At 38.1% G+C, this 16,636-nt stretch overlaps 1 protein-coding gene across 2 annotated transcripts in view; it reads right to left on the bottom strand.

The window, feature by feature from the left end:
- LOC129776723 (transcription factor kayak) overlaps positions 1-16,636 on the bottom strand; it is a 75,863-nt gene that overhangs the window by 38,662 nt on the left and 20,565 nt on the right. Inside the window, exon 1 of one of the 2 annotated variants that reach the window (XM_055782647.1) lies at positions 4,553-5,039. The exons of the other annotated variant lie outside the window; for it this stretch is intronic. Coding sequence (XP_055638622.1) covers positions 4,553-4,651 — 99 coding nt within the window. The 5' untranslated portion in view covers positions 4,652-5,039. Of the gene's footprint in view, positions 1-4,552; positions 5,040-16,636 lie in introns of those variants that run through there. 2 annotated transcript variants of the gene reach the window in all.

Here is a 16,636-nt window from a genome sequence, read left to right as displayed (position 1 = left end):
CCGTTTTGCTATCACGGTCTACAAAAGCGGGTGCAAATGCAACGCTTTAACTCGAGTATTCAAGACTGCATTGGAAGATATCTCTTCATGTCGCCAGCTCACTGAACTTCTACGCATACCGTTTGATGATTAGGTAAAATGTTGATAACTATTTGCTGTGATAACTACTACCATAATGCATGAATTGTTGATTTATCAAATCGCTTAAATTGAGATTTGTTTGCAATTGAGTTCGTAAATAGGTTCATTCATTCACTACTTTAATCAATAATTCAATCAATACACACCAGAGATAGCTCTGCGCAGCGGCGATATCGTACCCATGAGGAACTTCCGAGGTGGTATTATTGTTAATTGAGGAAATACAATTCATTACTAAGCCAAAAGCAGTCCTACGTCAACCTTGCGGTTATATCATAGGCATAACCCATCCAGAGTTTTTTTTTAAATTAAAAGTTTGAAGAATCGCACGATTTACGAGGGAAAGCCCCAAGCTACTGTAGATGATCCAAAGGCTACGATTTGGATTTGGATGAGATAAGGATATGGTGAGGGCTAGTACCCGGAAAGGCAAGGCTTTCATCATTTTTAATTTTATTCTTTATTTTCCTCATTTTCCATTTTTTTCATTTTTTCTTTTTGTACATTTTACTTAATTTTAGATTTTTCTTTTTCCGTTTTTTCATTGTTCATGTTTTTCCAAACAAGGGAACTTCAAAATTACGTACCCTCGGTCCAACATACATTTTACCTCGATATAAGCAGTTGTGAAACTCCTGTGAAAGAAAATTGGACTGCTTTTTGAAAAGGACCAGTTTTTTCTTAATTATTGACAAAACATTCTAATTCTAAACCTAAAATACTTAAAAAATACTTTTGGTCAAAGAATGAAATGCAGGAAATTGTCCATACAACCATCAACAAGTCTCACAAACATCGGAAGAAGGGTACTTTTACATGGAAAAAGTTCTTTTTAACAAGCAAACGGTCATTTTATCTATTCACCCTCAATCAACAGTATGAAGGGAAACATCATGAGACATCACGAGGCTTCACCTTCAGGTTGGATTTTTCTCATCTTAATTTACCTACTCCGCCCAAACAACATCACAATAAAGTAATGAGCTATGTTCCTGAATTCTTAATTACGCTTCGATATAACGTACAATTTTTTTTAATTTTTGTTCGTTTGTCTTACGAAGGATTACGTTTTTCGGGAGAACATATTGGGAGAGTGAATTCAAAGGCTGCATAGCGATCGCGTCACGAAAATCGTCCAATTCCAATTGTCCGGTCATTTCTCAATGGATTTACGTAAGGATGAGGCTAAGGTAAGAGTAAGACAAGGCTAAGATTGGACTGAGTAAAGATAGGGTAGGATAAAGTAAGGTAAGGATTAGGTTAGGATATGGTAAGGGTAAGATTAGCTAACTGATCATTGAAATCTGAAATTTGGTGATTCCAAAAAATGTGTGAAATTCAATTGATAAGACCAACTGGAGAACAAAAATATAAGGCGAGATATAGGAAAGATAAGAATAAGGTAAGAGTGAGGTAAGAATAAGATAAGTATAAAATAAGGTCAAGGTAAGGGTAAGATAAGGGCCAGATAAGACTAAGGTGAGGTAACTGATTATTCAGATCTGAACTGATTAATGAGATCTGAAAATTTGGATGCTTTTGCTTGATTAAAAAGCGTGAAATTCAACATGGTCTTATAGTAACTGGACAACAAAATACTAGGTATGCTAAGGAAAAGACGGCGAAGTTCCTCTAGGAACGTTAGAGCCATTTAAGAAAAAGAAAGGTAAGGTGAAGGTAAGGTAAAGGTAAGGTAAAGGTAAGGTAAAGGTAAGGTAAAGGTAAGGTAAAGGTAAGGTAAAGGTAAGGTAAAGGTAAGGTAAAGGTAAGGTAAAGGTAAGGTAAAGGAAAGGTAAAGGTAAGGTAAAGGTAAGGTAAAGGTAAAGTAAAGGTAAGGTAAAGGTAAGGTAAAGGTAAGGTAAAGGTAGGTAAAGGTAAGGTAAAGGTAAGGTAAAGGTAAGGTAAAGGTAAGGTAAAGGTAAGGTAAAGGTAAGGTAAAGGTAAGGTAAAGGTAAGGTAAAGGTAAGTAAAGGTAAGGTAAAGGTAAGATAAAAGTAAGGTAAAGGTAAGGTAAAGGTAAGGTAAAGGTAAAGGTAAGGTAAAGGTAAGGTAAAGATAAGGTAAAGGTAAGGTAAAGGTAAGGTAAAGGTATGGTAAAGGTAAGGTAAAGGTAAGTAAAGGTAAGGTAAAGGTAAGGTAAAGGTAAGTAAAGGTAAGGTAAAGGTAAGGTAAAGGTAAGGTAAAGGTAAGGTAAAGGTAAGGTAAAGGTAAGGTAAAGGTAGGTAAAGGTAAGGTAAAGGTAAGGTAAAGATAAGGTAAGGTAAAGGTAAGGCAAAGGTAAGGTAAAGGTAAGGTAAAGGTAAGGTAAAGGTAAGGTAAAGGTAAGGTAAAGGTAAGGTAAAGGTAAGGTAAAGGTAAGGTAAAGGTAAGGTAAAGGTAAGGTAAAGGTAAGGTAAGGTAAAGGTAAGGTAAAGGTAAGGTAAAGGTATGGTAAGGTAAAGGTAAAGTAATGATAAGGTAAAGTAACTGATTATTGAAATCTGATACTCAATTGGTGATTTTTATGCTTTCCCTCGATTAAAAACGTGAAGCTTAACATGGTCTTATAGTAACTGAGCAGCTGATGTTAAAGAAATGCTACTTGCAGATCTGAATACTTCATAGAAGTTGGACTTCTCTAGAATGCTCTAGAAGCAAACAAATGCTGATCGAATGTTGCAAAACCAAATCATTTGTTCTCGAAATGCTCACTCTATGTGTGTTATTACGATTTAACGGATACAAACAACCCCGGGTTCCACTTGTAGCATTTCATTTCCAGTGTTCGAATGCCTTTTCGATGTTAATCGCGTAGCGAGCGTGTGCCCCACAGCAGTAAACCACTACCAAAAACCGACAATATGAACAAATATATACTTTGCGCGGATTTCTCCACACATGCGGCGGCGGGGCGCTTTGGTTTATTGCACCGCTTCGCGCGATATAAGGATAAAATGGGTTTTTGGTGTTGTTGTTTGACTGGTATGTGATCGCTTCCTCGCGTCTTCTCTAGCCCTCCTCCGGGGGGCAACTCGAAATGCGCAGTTTATCAGTCGCGTGTGTCGGCGGCTTGTAGTGCCTTTTTTTTCCCCCAGTATTGGTGTCAAGGGCACACCGCCACGATACAACACAACAACGATAGTGTGAATCAAGCGATTGTTAATGCAGTGCAAACGAGAGGGAGATCGTGGAAAAATCCTACGTCCAAGATTCACGTGCGATCGCATTCTTTGCTGCATTCCTGTGCTACCTATTGCGTCTTGGGAGAAGCCTAGTTTGAATCCAGCGAAAGGAAGGAAGCAAATCCCGACGGTGCAATACGGATCGATCGAGTGGGGCGCGAATGGAATTTGCTCAACATCCGGGCCCCGTTTATTGCGCTATAGCTCTTTTACTAATAAGGCGATAAAAGTGGAAATCCATACTGTGCCAGCAGCAGCACATATGCCTCGACCGTCCGGAGCCGCTTCGAGCAGATTTGTGCTTTCTGGCTGGGTGTCTTTGTGTGTGGCACAGAGGAATCAAAACGTAAATAGGCGGCCATAATAATGCCGACGGCACAGAAATACGTTTCTGGCGACGTCATTCGCACGTCTGCAAACAATAAAGCTAACGACTACAAGCCTTAGTCAAACCACTTCAGGAGCACCCTAATGAGGAGAACCGCAATTTTCTGCTTTTGCATACCTCGCCAAGTACGGCATTGGAGACGTGGGGTAGGTGGAGCCGCCAGAAGGCGGCAGTTCATGACGAAATGATCATTTTTGCGTGAGGACCCGCTTGTGTGGGCAGTGAGATCAATAAGGCGCCTCAGAGCGAATCGGAATCGGTGGCCATGTTTACGTATATATCCAGTTTTGGGAAGTAGGCTTGCGCGATAAGCCACCGATGTTTCTGGAAGTTTGTCGACACAAGGCGACGATCATGAACCTTTATCTTATCAGTTTCCACAGCCCATACTTGCGCAAACACACATTGCACCATTCCCCGGTAGGGATTCATACAAAAAAAACATATTGCGAATACTCGGCTCCGGTTCCGCACGATACGCGTTCGTATTGATTGTCGTGACATGAAGCACATACGCTTTGCTGCAGCTCGCCTCTTCCGTCCATCACGTCGCACACCCTGGATAGTTGTTAACTTCAATAATTTTCAACAATAGCGCTGATGTCATGCTTCATATTTCATTACACACAAGCACAAAGGCACAAACGCCGCTCGGCGGCGCAACCCCTCCCCCCAAATGGTCACTCCGGAACTCCCCCCACATGCGGTATCGCACTCTACCAATTATAGCTTTTCCTTTTCCCCAAGTGGGGGGACCACCACCCGTCGGTAGGGATGGGGCAAATATTTCCACACATCCAAAATGAGATTCAAACATTACAGCTGTGGCCACACAAAGGTTTAAGGACAGAAGGACACTTACAATCTTGCTAATCGGGGTCAGCGGTGTCAGCGGCTGGTGGTTGATGTTGTACGAGGTGAAGTAGACATCATTTAACAGCACATTATCGTCCCTCGTCATTTGGGCGGCTTCTTCCTGCACCTCCTCCTCCCGATAATCAATTTTCCCCGAGCGCACGATTTTGTTGCACTTCCCAAATCACTCCACGAAACGCCGGTTCGCGGTGGCGTAATTCAGTTCACTGCAAACAGGTTTTACAACAACGACGTCCGGAACTCAATAAAAACACAACAATGATTGGACACAAAATGCACGAGTTGTTCAGAAGGTCACACTTTGTCCGGCGAAACTTCTTTCCGGAGAACGCAAAATCACACAACCGAAAATACTAACACTTATTTTCCTTTGTACCGATTTACAAGAGCTTATGGGGCAAATAACTTGACACATTAAAAACTCGATCTCTCGCTATCCGTCTGACCCAAACCTTAACCATGCGCCATTTCAAGTTTGACTGAAGGTATGCGTCATCATTGCTTTGGTTTTATACGGCTCCTTCCTTGCTTGGATAGTGCTCTCTCTCGACGCTCTCCCTCAGCTGATTGTGTTCTCTCATTTTCACTCTCTCGGAGAGAACCTTCCTCAACAAAAATCTCACCGCTCCCCGTTTCGGGGGGCAACTTGGGGATTCCCAGACATTTGCAACGACCCTCTCCTCCTTCCATTACCACCGCCCCGGGCGTTGGAGGCGCATCGAGAGCGCTCCTCCGTCATCTCTCGCTCGCGAAAAATACCAAATTCCAAGAAATATCAATGAGATGATCAGCATCGTGCTGTGCTCTCGTCACGCATCAGCCGGTCCTCATCATTTGTGGCCCCCTTTTAGTCGCGTTGAAATTTATATCAATCAATCGTCGAGAAGACCATCGGCGGCAGCAGCAGCCGATGAAGTTCGCAGAATTCTCTAGAGCTGGTGCGCACTATGGCGCGCTGCTGCAATCATTCCCCCCCTTTTTTTCTTTGGAGGGGGTCAAGGTGTAGAGCGAAAGCACGTGCCGCATACCGCAGCATCCCGGCAAATTTCGAACTGTCGGGCTGTCTGCGTTAAAAGCGCTTCCCACAGCGTTGACGGAAATGAATTGAGGAAGGTTACGGAGGCGGAGCCGGCTTCTTGGAATTGATAAACAGTTGATTAGGCATTTCCGGTCACATTCCGCACGATGCGATCGTTTGCTTTTATCGGGGTGGTGTGTTCGAGCGTCAGTGATTGCGGACAAGGATATGGCTTCTAGGATAAAATCACATCGAAGTGGAAAAACCACTGAGTTTTGTGATTTTTTCGTTTTGGTACGAGTGTCAACACAGGTGTACGTGACAATTCATCGGAATGCACTGCAAAACGCTCGCGTTGTGGTTAAAGCAATAATTTCCAATTGAATCACTCGTGCAGATCGGTTTTCTTACAACGCAAACTATACTAACATAGGTAAGCTCCTCATATTTTGGATGGCTCTATTATCGAGAGAACATTTCATTCAAAGTCAATTATTTTTCATTTTTTTCTACCATCTGAATTTTCTTTCAAAACTCTCTGTTGTAAGCTATAAGGTGAGTAATACAAAACTTCCTATCCTTTTTTTTGTCAAATTATTCTTAACCAAAAGGGAAGAACTGTATCTTTGGAAACATATGTTTTCCAAAACATGAATACACTTTTTTTGGCACTCATTATGTATTTCAAATCAATCAGTCAGATGTTTTTACTGAATGTTGTTGTTTCAATGTTTTTACTGAAATAAAAACAGACCGACAAGTTGATTTTTGTGATGCTGGTGGAACGGACATATGATGAGGGTAAGACGGACAGATGTAATACGCGAAGCGTAGAAGTTTATCTCTCACGAGAGTACCCTTTTCTATTGCCTCTCCCTTTCATAGTTTGTCTTTGCAGCAGCTGAAACATAAACGAATAGATAAAAAAGGAACACGAATTATATGCTCTCCTCAACACTGTCCGTCTTAATCCCACTAGAAAGTGTCCATGATGCCTTACAAATGATTTTTCGATCCAATCTTTGATAAATCGATTTGATATTAACTTAATTACCAAAATATAACAACCAGAGAGTCACATTTTCAAATTTAACCACTCAAAACACTTGATATCTAAGTCCCGAACATTATATCTGCATACCTTAGGATTTTTAGTTTCTGCTCAAATTGAAATCTATGTAATTCACCGTTACAATCCAGTTTCAGCAACTCATTATGGATGGCACCATTCCAATCCCACGTGTCATTATCCTGGCAACAAGGATATTTGACTTTGAAGTTGGTGTTCCCGACAAACGATTTTTTTTTGCGCTTGGGACTATTATAAGTATTTTTTCATGCAAAAATGCATTTAATCACACTCAACCACTATTTCAAACATGCAACTTATCGTCTTCCTGATTCTAGTTTCCGATTCAGACGGTTTTGAACTGTATTGACAACGGATCAATCCCAACTATGCGGGCATTCGACGCTCATCAGAGCTCATCAAAAATCATCTACCAATGCTTTGTAACGTTCAGTAACTCATTGCCCAAACCATGAGTGGATTTAACCAAGTTTGAAGTCGATGTTCGATGTAGTTCATGTAATAGAATCTGATGTGACCATACATTTTATGAGAACATTTTTTTTTTGTAAGTTTTCAACTATAACAGGCGCTACAGAAACCATTCTTCTCATTTATTATTTTATTTATTGTTTCATATTTTTATTATTCATTTATTCATTTCTTCATTCATTCTTCAATACTTTCATTCATTTTTACTTTCCAATTTTTCATCTCTAAATCTCTGTATTCGAGTTATTTATTTCTAAATGTTTTATTTCTAAGATTCTTTTTTCAAATCAATAGATCTTTAAGTATTTGATTCCGAGAATTGTAATTTTCGAATGTTCAATTATTGAATTTGTTATTTATAAGTTCCTTATTTTTGAACGAATTATTTCTGAATTTTAAATTTTCTTTATAAATTATTTAATATCCTGGATTTTTTAATTTGTAATGTTTGTATGCATAAGTTTGAATTTCATAATTTTTGAATATTTGAATATTTTAATTCTAAATTGTGAATTTTTATTCTTGAATTTATTTCTGAATATTCGATTTCTAAAATTTTTGGTTTCTATTTTTTTCTATTTCTGAATTTTAATTTTTTTTGGTAATTTCTAATTCGTAATAAAAATTTACAAAATTATGAATAAAAATATTCAAAATTTTGTTAATTTTTATTTACTATATTTTTATTCCATACATTCTAAATTTCTATTTTTTTCAAACCAGTCAAATTTTTGATATCTCAATTTTTAATATTTAAACTTGTTATTTTTAAATTAAATATTTCTCAATTTTTGATGTCAACTTTTAAATGTTTAACTTGTAAACTTTTGAAATCCTAATTTTGTATTTTCACATTAGTAATCTAAAAAAAATCTTTTTTTTTATTTTCGAATCGATTTCCGAATTTTTAATTTCAATTTTTTTGATTTCTGAATTTTTAATTTCTGAATTTTTAGGTTTTTCAATTTTTGATTCCTCAATTCGTAATTTCCGAATTTTCGATTTCAGAATTTCAATAAATTATTTGAATGATTTTTAAATGCTTGGTTTCTAATTTTTCTGTTTCCAAATTTATGATTTCATAGTGAGGTACTTATTTATAAATATCGTTTTTTATTTCATGTTTATATAATTCGTAATTTTTATATTTCTAATTTTTGAATGTTTAGTTTCTTCATTTTTTATACTCTAAATTTTGAATTCTTATTTTTTTTATTTCTAAATTCCAAGATTTTTTTTTTATAATTCGTTTATTTGTACAGGCTCAGTTACATAGGTTTAAAGAAGCCAAACTCTCAACTATACTTTTACTATTAACATGTTTTCTTAATTCTACGGTTAATGAAATAGGAAACCGATTACTCGCGGTCGACTCGAGTTTAGAAGGGTGACACATTTTCTTTAGGAAAAGGATGGGATGTAAGGAGATTGTAACCATGTTCACACTCACACTCCCACTCATACTCACTTTCACATTAATACTCACACATCACACTGAATTCTTAAACTATCCTCACATCTAATATGTATTAACAATTTAACTTATTCTAATGTTAGGGAACCGATAGCTCGCGAAGGACGAAAAGGAGGAGAAAATGGGGGGGAAAGGATGTAAGAACAATCACACTCGAAGATCGATATCTTTAAGGAAAACATATATTTGGGACATGTAATCAAGGTCTAACCGAGCCAACACATCTCTCACCGGCACATTGGGCTGCCTTCCTCGAGCCCGAAGGGAGTTTTCTAAATTCGATCTGGCGACAAGATATAGCTCGCACGACCAAACAACGTGTTCGATGTCGTGGTAACCATGGCCACAAACGCAGAGATAGCTGTCGGCAAGCTTGAAACGAAAAAGCAGCGCATCTGAAGAACAGTGATTGGACATGAGTCGGGAGAAGGTCCGAATAAAGTCCCGACTCAAGTCCAGACTTTTGAACCATGGTTTGAGGCTAACCTTAGGGATAATCGAGTGGAACCACCGGCCCAATTCATCTTCGTTCCACTTGCGTTGCCAGTTAGCGATGGTATTTTTACGAACTAAAGAATAAAATTCATTGAAGGCGATTTGACGCTGATAAATATCACCTTCAATTGCACCTACCTTTGCTAATGAGTCAGCCCTCTCGTTACCCGGAATTGAGCAATGTGAAGGGACCCAGACAAAGGTAATGACATAACAGCGTCTGGATAAAGCACACAAAATTTCTCGTATACTCTCAAGGAAGTACGGCGAGTGCTTTTCCGGCCTCACTGAACGGATAGCTTCGACAGAGCTAAGACTATCCGTTACAATGTAATAGTGTTCAACAGGTCGTGAGGCGACGCTGTCCAGCGCCCAGTGAATTGCTGCCAACTCAGCAATATACACTGAGCAAGGATTATGAAGACTGTGGGAGGTGCTGAAAATTTCGTTGAACACTCCAAATCCTGTGGACTCATTCATTGAGGACCCATCTGTATAGTACATATTATCACAATTGACACGCCCATACTTTGCTTTGAAGATCGTAGGAGCGATCCTCGATCGAAGATAATCTGGAATTTCATGGATTTTCTCCTTCATGAACAGATCAAAATGTACAGAGGAATTGATGTAGTCAGAAAAACAAACACGGTTGGGAATATACGAAGAAGGATCAACCTGCATGGTGATGAATTCATGATATGAGCTCATGAATCCAGAATGAAAATTTAGCTCGATAAGCTGCTCAAAATTTCCGATCACCAATGGGTTCATAACCTTACACCGGATGAGGAACCGAAGAGATAATAAATTGAAGCGATCTTTTAGTGGGAGTACGCCTGCCAAAACCTCGAGACTCATGGTATGCGTTGAGGGCATACATCCCAACGCAATACGGAGACAAAGATACTGAATTCGCTCGAGTTTAATGAGGTGTGTTTTGGCAGCTGATTGAAAACAGAAACTGCCATACTCCATAACTGAGAGAATAGTTGTTCGATACAACATTATAAGATCTTCGGGATGGGCTCCCCACCAGGTGCCGGTAATTGTACGTTGATCATATCAGATACCTAATATGGGCCTCCAAGTATATTTGGAGTCGAACCAGACCCCAAGATACTTGAATGACATAGCATGAGTGATCGGTTCACCTAAAAGTTGAAGCTTTGGTTTTGCTGGTCTATGCTTCCTAGAAAAAACCACCATCTCTGTTTTCTCCGTGGAGAATTCGATCCCTAGCCCAATGGCCCAGGTTGAAAAATTGTTCAAAGTATCTTGTAAGGGTTCTTGCAGGTCGGATTCATTTGATCCTACGACAGACACCACTCCATCATCTGCAAGTTGTCTTAGGCTGCAATTTTGTGTAAGGCAATTGTCGATGTCGCTTACATAGAAGTTGTACAAAAGGGGGCCTAAACATGAGCCCTGAGGGAGGCCCATGTAAGAGATCCGACTCACTGCCGAATCTCCATGAGAAAAATTCAAATGTTCTCACAAAGCAAGTTATATAACATATTATTCAATAGAGGCGGCAGACCCCGAGAGTGTAATTTGTCTGACAAAACCTCTATTGAAACAGAATCAAAGGCCCCCTTTATGTCCAAGAATACTGAAGCCATTTGTTTTTTTTCGGCGTAAGCCATTTGAATTTCTGAAGAAAGCAACGCAAGACAATCATTCGTCCCCTTGCCCCTGCGGAACCCATATTGTGTATCTGAGAGTAAGCCATTCGTTTCAACCCATCGAACAAGGCGAAACAAGATCATTTTCTCCAACAATTTCCGTATACAAGACAGCATTGCTATTGGGCGGTACGAATTGAAGTCGGACGCGGGCTTTCCAGGTTTTTGAATAGCTATAACTCGTACTTGTCTCCAATCATCTGGAACAATATTATATTCCAGAAACCGACTGAATAAATTCAACAAGCGATGTTTCGCCACACCAGGGAGGTTTTTCAACAAGTTGAACTTAATTCTATCCGATCCTGGAGCCGAATTGTTACAAGAAAGGAGAGCAAGAGAGAATTCTACCATCGAAAACTCGGAATCAAGATCGCACCTATCTTGTGGTATGTCTCGAACAATTTTTTGCACAGGAGCGGAATCAGGACAAACCTTCCGTGCAAAATTAAAAATCCATCGATGTGAATATTCTTCGCTTTCATTCGTTGATGAGCGATTTCGCATGTTTCGAGCCACTTTCCATAATTTTTTCATTGACGTTTCTCGTGACAAACCTCCCACGAAATTTCGCCAATAAGCACGTTTTTTCCCTTTGATCAAATTTTTGAACTGATTCTCAAGGGCTAAATACATTTCAAAATTTTCAGGGGTTCCACGTTTTCGAAAAGCTTTAAATGCATTCGATTTTTCTACATAAAGCTTGGAACATTGGCTATCCCACCATGGATTGGGAGGCCTTCGGCGAATGGTGGAACCTGGGATGGATTTCGTTTGAGCGCGAACCGCGCTGTCATATATCAAACGAGAAAGGAAGTTATACTCCTCCAATGGAGGTAAACCATCTCTGGAATTGATGGCTAGAGCAATCGCGTCCGCATATTTTTTCCAGTCAATGTGTCTTGTGAGGTCATATGCCATGTTTATAGATTCAGAAGAATTCGATCCAATGGTGATGGAAATTTTGATTGGCAAGTGATCACTACCGTTGGGGTTCTGGATTACATTCCACTTGCAATCTAACGATAGTGAATTCGAGCAAAGCGAGAGGTCAAGAGCACTTGGGTTAGCAGGAGGTTTAGGTACACGTGTTGTTTCCCCAGTGTTCAAAATGGTCATATTGAAGCTGTTACAAAGGTCATATATCAACAATGAACGATTTTCGTCGTACTGTTCCCCCCAGGCAGTTCCGTGAGAGTTCAAGTCTCCCAAGATCAATCGTGGCTCAGGAAGGAGTGAGCACATGTCATCAAGTTGTTTGCGGCTAACCGCAGCTCTCGGAGGCCAATACAAGCTGACAATACAGAGGTCTTTGCCTCTGATGTTTGCATGACAAGCAACAGCTTCGATCCCTCCAATAGTTGGAAGGTCAATTCTAAAAAATGAGTGGCACTTATTGATCCCCAAAAGCACCCCTCCGTATCTATCAACACGGTCCAAGCGTATAATATTAAAATCGTGGAAAGAGATATCATCTCGCGAAGAAAGCCAAGTTTCGGACAGAGCAAAAACATCACAATTGAAGTTATGAATTAAAAATTTGAATGTATCCAATTTAGGGATAAGACTACGACAATTCCACTGTAAAACAGTGATATCTCCGACCTCTCTATTTGAATTAGACATCAAGAGAGATAATCATTGCAAGGAGGGGCCATGTTTGCATCAATTGTTGCAAAATTGTCTTTAATACTGGAAGCATTGAGATGACAATGGTTCTGATGGAGTCGGAAACATTAAAACACTTGAAGATTTGATCCAAAAGGTCAGACAACTTTATAAATCCCGATTGGGAAGTTGAACTGGACGGAAAAATAGGGACAGTTGGGGTTTTTGATGTCCCCTCGAGTGCTGGGTCGTTCGAAGATGAAATATTCCCACGGAAGCCAGGAGGAACCTGATTTTGCTTGTCCGCTGCACTCGATTTTTTAGGCATGCTAACAGAGGATATAACCGTGGGGACTTGTTCTTGAACTTTGGGAGTGGTCACATTTTTGCGCCGGGGATTCCCTTTGAAAATAAACGGTGTGCCCTCGCTAGCTGTGTCCGCTTCCATTTCATCAACTGGTAACGCGGAAAAGGTATTGTGTGTTGAGATTGGTTGTTGTTGTTGAGCCAGTGGAGAAGCGCCCTTTAAAATTTCCGCAAAAGTACGTTTCGAGCGTTCCTTTAAAGAGCGCTTCTGCTTGTCCCAGCGACTCTTGTAAGTTTCACAAGCTGAGAGCACGTGTGGGGATCCTCCGCAATATGGACACTTATGCTCAGTCGCACTGCAGGATTTCCCCACATGTTGCTCTCCGCAAGTGGCACAGCGCTCCTTGTTGGCACAATAATCTGCTGTGTGACCAACTGACTTGCATTTGTTGCAAGTCATGGGCTTTGGCACGAAGAGTCGCAGTGGTAGCCTCAATTTGTCTACCATAACGTAGTCAGGGAGGGCGGAACCAGCAAAAGTTACTCGAAACGAGTCGGACGGCGTGAATTTTGTTTTTCCTGGGACACTTTTCCTAACTGTTGGCAGTCCAAAATTTTAACTATCGACAGAGGAAGCTTTTTAAATCTGCCATCTCCCTTTTTTATAAATTCGCTCGTCAGACCCGTTTCTGTAATCACCCCCGAAATTTCTACATTATGGCAGGGCACATAGGCGCGATATTCTAGGATGAATCTATTGTCGACAACAATCTCGTTAGCTTGCTTCCGATCAGCCACGACAACACGCAGTTTGTTCGGTCTAACCTTTCTCATTTCGAGTGGAGGCGATCTGGCGTAGTGGTAACATCCATGTCTCTCACGCTAAAAGTCACGAGTTCAATTCTCACTCCCGACATTCTTCCAAAAATGGAAGTAAAAAGTGACGAACCAGCCAAATGAGTTGAAAATCACTATAATACAGATAAAAAAAGAAAAAAAATTCTCATTTCGACCACGGAGGAATAATTTTTTGTCAGATCTTTCATAATCTGAATGACGTTCAGCGATTTCCCGTTGGGTTTGGGCCGGAAGAAAACAACCCATGGACCAGTTCCAGGTGCATCCTCTGGATAAACCTTGACACGGGGAGAGGACAAAACAGAAGAAGAAGACGAGGACGAGGTTTGGGCGGGAACGGGGACGGTAGAGGGGGGAGATGAGGTGGATGGTTGAGAGGGATCAGGAGCAACAGATGAGGAATGCGAGGTCGATGGTTGAGTTAAAACGGGGGGGTTCGGGGGATGAGTGGCGAGGTTTGTGGATTTCTTAGAGGGGGGCTTTTTAATCGACGACTCTTCTGTATCACACGGAACGCGCTTAAGCGACTTTCCGGCACCTTTTTGTGCAACGGAAAGGGAGTCATCGAAGGAGATCTCCATATTAAAAGACCCCCCACCTTCATCCATCATTTATGTGACTGATAATTGCAATAGTTTGAATGATTCCTATAACCTAATAAAAAAAAAAACAAAGAAAAACAAAAAATAATAAAACTACTTGCTAACGCACACCAGTGCGATGATTGCGGTAACGGCTGCTGCTCGATCGGATGATTGCAGACGCCGCTGCGATTGTGCACTTTTCAGTCCGGTGCTCGTTCTCACGTTCTCACTCACAGCGATTCACACGAGATGCACCAGTACAATTAAACTTAGCGATCGGCTGATCGCGTGTTGGGCGCTCGGCACAAATGAAATGGTGTATCACACCACTAAGCGCGTTCTTCCACACTGATATTGTGTGCGTGCGACTGACCACCGTGTCCGACTCCAATTTGCGATGGCGATGAATTGGCGCGAAATGAAAGCCAGCCACTTTGGCAGGCCTTTTTGCGGCTTCTCCACTCGCTGATTGCGAGGTTGAACACAATGTCCACAAGACCACGGTAAACGCGTGATAATAAAAACACCAGGGCGAGTAAGGTTAATAACAGCTTACGGCACTCGATCACGATTACGGGAACGCGAAAGTAAACGACTGATTGCTTGCGCTGTCCAGACTTGAATGTCAAGATTTTTAATTGTTTCAATTCAAAAGTTAATTCCTGAATTTTCAACGTCAAAAAAGAAATCAAGAAATGAAGAAATAAAAAATTTGCTTTGAATTTTAAATCTCGGCTGTCTATGTTTTTAATTTTTAAAATTTTTAATTTTAATCTGTTATTTTTCAATTTGTTGTTTCCAGATAAGTTATCTCATTTTTTAAATTTCCTTATTTTCTACATTTGCGAGTTTTGTATTTTTGAATTTCGCAATTTCAATTTAGAATTGAATTAAGGCTTTTGGAAGTTATAATTTTTCTTTTTTTACATTTCCACTTTTTGTTTTTTTTTTTGTAATTTTTCATTTACTTTCATTTAGTTTTTTTATTCTTCATTTTATTTTTTTTTTGTTTTTTAAATTTTTATTCTTCATTTTCATTTTTTTTTATTTTTTTTCATTTTCTCCTTTTTTCTTCATTTTGTATTTTTTAATTTATAAATAAAAAATAGAGGAAAATTATAAATAAAACATTTAAAATTTTTAAAAAAATCGTTTTTCTTAATTATTATATTTTTTTCTAAATGTTCTAAATTTCTTAATTTAAGATTCTACTTTACTTGGCGTTCTTCTTTATCTCTCTTTACATTTAGTTTTTCTTCATTCCATTTTTATTTTTTTTTTCATTTTTGTACTTTTCTTTATTTTGAATTTGTTTTTTGATTTCTTCATTTTTGTTAATTTTTCTCCATTTTTAATTTGCCGTTTTTCTTAATTTTTTTCATCTTCATTCATTCTTCATTTTTATTTTTATTCATTTTTGGTTATTTTTCTTAATTTTTTCATTTTCTTTTAATTTTCGTTTTTGTTCAGTTTTTTTTATTTTTCTTCATTCTTCATTTTCCCTTTTTCTTCATTTCCGGAAATTTCTCTTTATTTTTTGATATTATTTTTATTTTTTTTATTTTTCAATTTCAATTTTTTTTTCTTCATTTTAATTCTTAATAATTTGTCGTTTTTCTTAATTTTTATATTTTTTTTATTTGTGTTCATTTAATTTTCGGTTTCTCGTAACTTAAGATTCTTTTTCATCTGGCGTGTTTCATCACCTTTCTTTACATTTCGTTTTTCCTCATTTCATTTTTAATTTTTGACTTTCTCTTTATTTTGATTTTTTTCATTTCTTAATTTTTGTTAATTTTTCTCCATTTTTCATTTGTCGTTATTCTTAATTTTTCATTTTTCATTTTCATTCATTCTTAATTTTCTATTTCTCTTTTCTTTTTGTACATTTTTCTTATTTATTTTATTGTTTCATTTTTATTGCCTTTTTTTCTTTATTCTTGAAAAATTTTCTTGACTTTTTAATTTTTAAAATTTCCCCTTTTTCATTTTTCTCCACCCTACATTTTTTTTTGTATTTTGAATCTTCATTTTTCATTTTTCATATATTCTATTTATTTTTTAAATTAGTTTTTTAATTTTCCATTGTTTTTTTTTAATCGTAATGTTCTTTATTTTTTTGTAGTTTTTGTAACTTTTGTAATTGTTGTAATGTTTTCAGCTTTTGTTTTTTTGTATCTTTAATATTTTATTGTATTTTTTGTTATTCCAGTATTTATTATTTTTTGTAATTTTAAAAATTGAAAATGATTGGATTTTAATTATTTTTTCGTTATTTTCGTAACTTTTATAATTTTTGAATTTTCATATAAGAACCGAATATTATTGAATTTTGAAATTTTCATTTTTTTATTTTCTACATTTGGTTTTCTAAAAAGTATTTTGCACTTTTTTTTTGTATGTTTTGTAATATTTATTTTCTAATTAAATTTTCGTGATTTCATCATTTTGGTTTTTATAGTTCTTGTTATTCATAGTTTA

The sequence above is a fragment of the Toxorhynchites rutilus genome, chromosome 1 (genome assembly GCF_029784135.1).
Source record: "Toxorhynchites rutilus septentrionalis strain SRP chromosome 1, ASM2978413v1, whole genome shotgun sequence".
In the NCBI taxonomy this organism is placed as follows: domain Eukaryota; kingdom Metazoa; phylum Arthropoda; class Insecta; order Diptera; family Culicidae; genus Toxorhynchites; species Toxorhynchites rutilus.
This window is presented reverse-complemented; position numbering and strand designations above follow the sequence as displayed.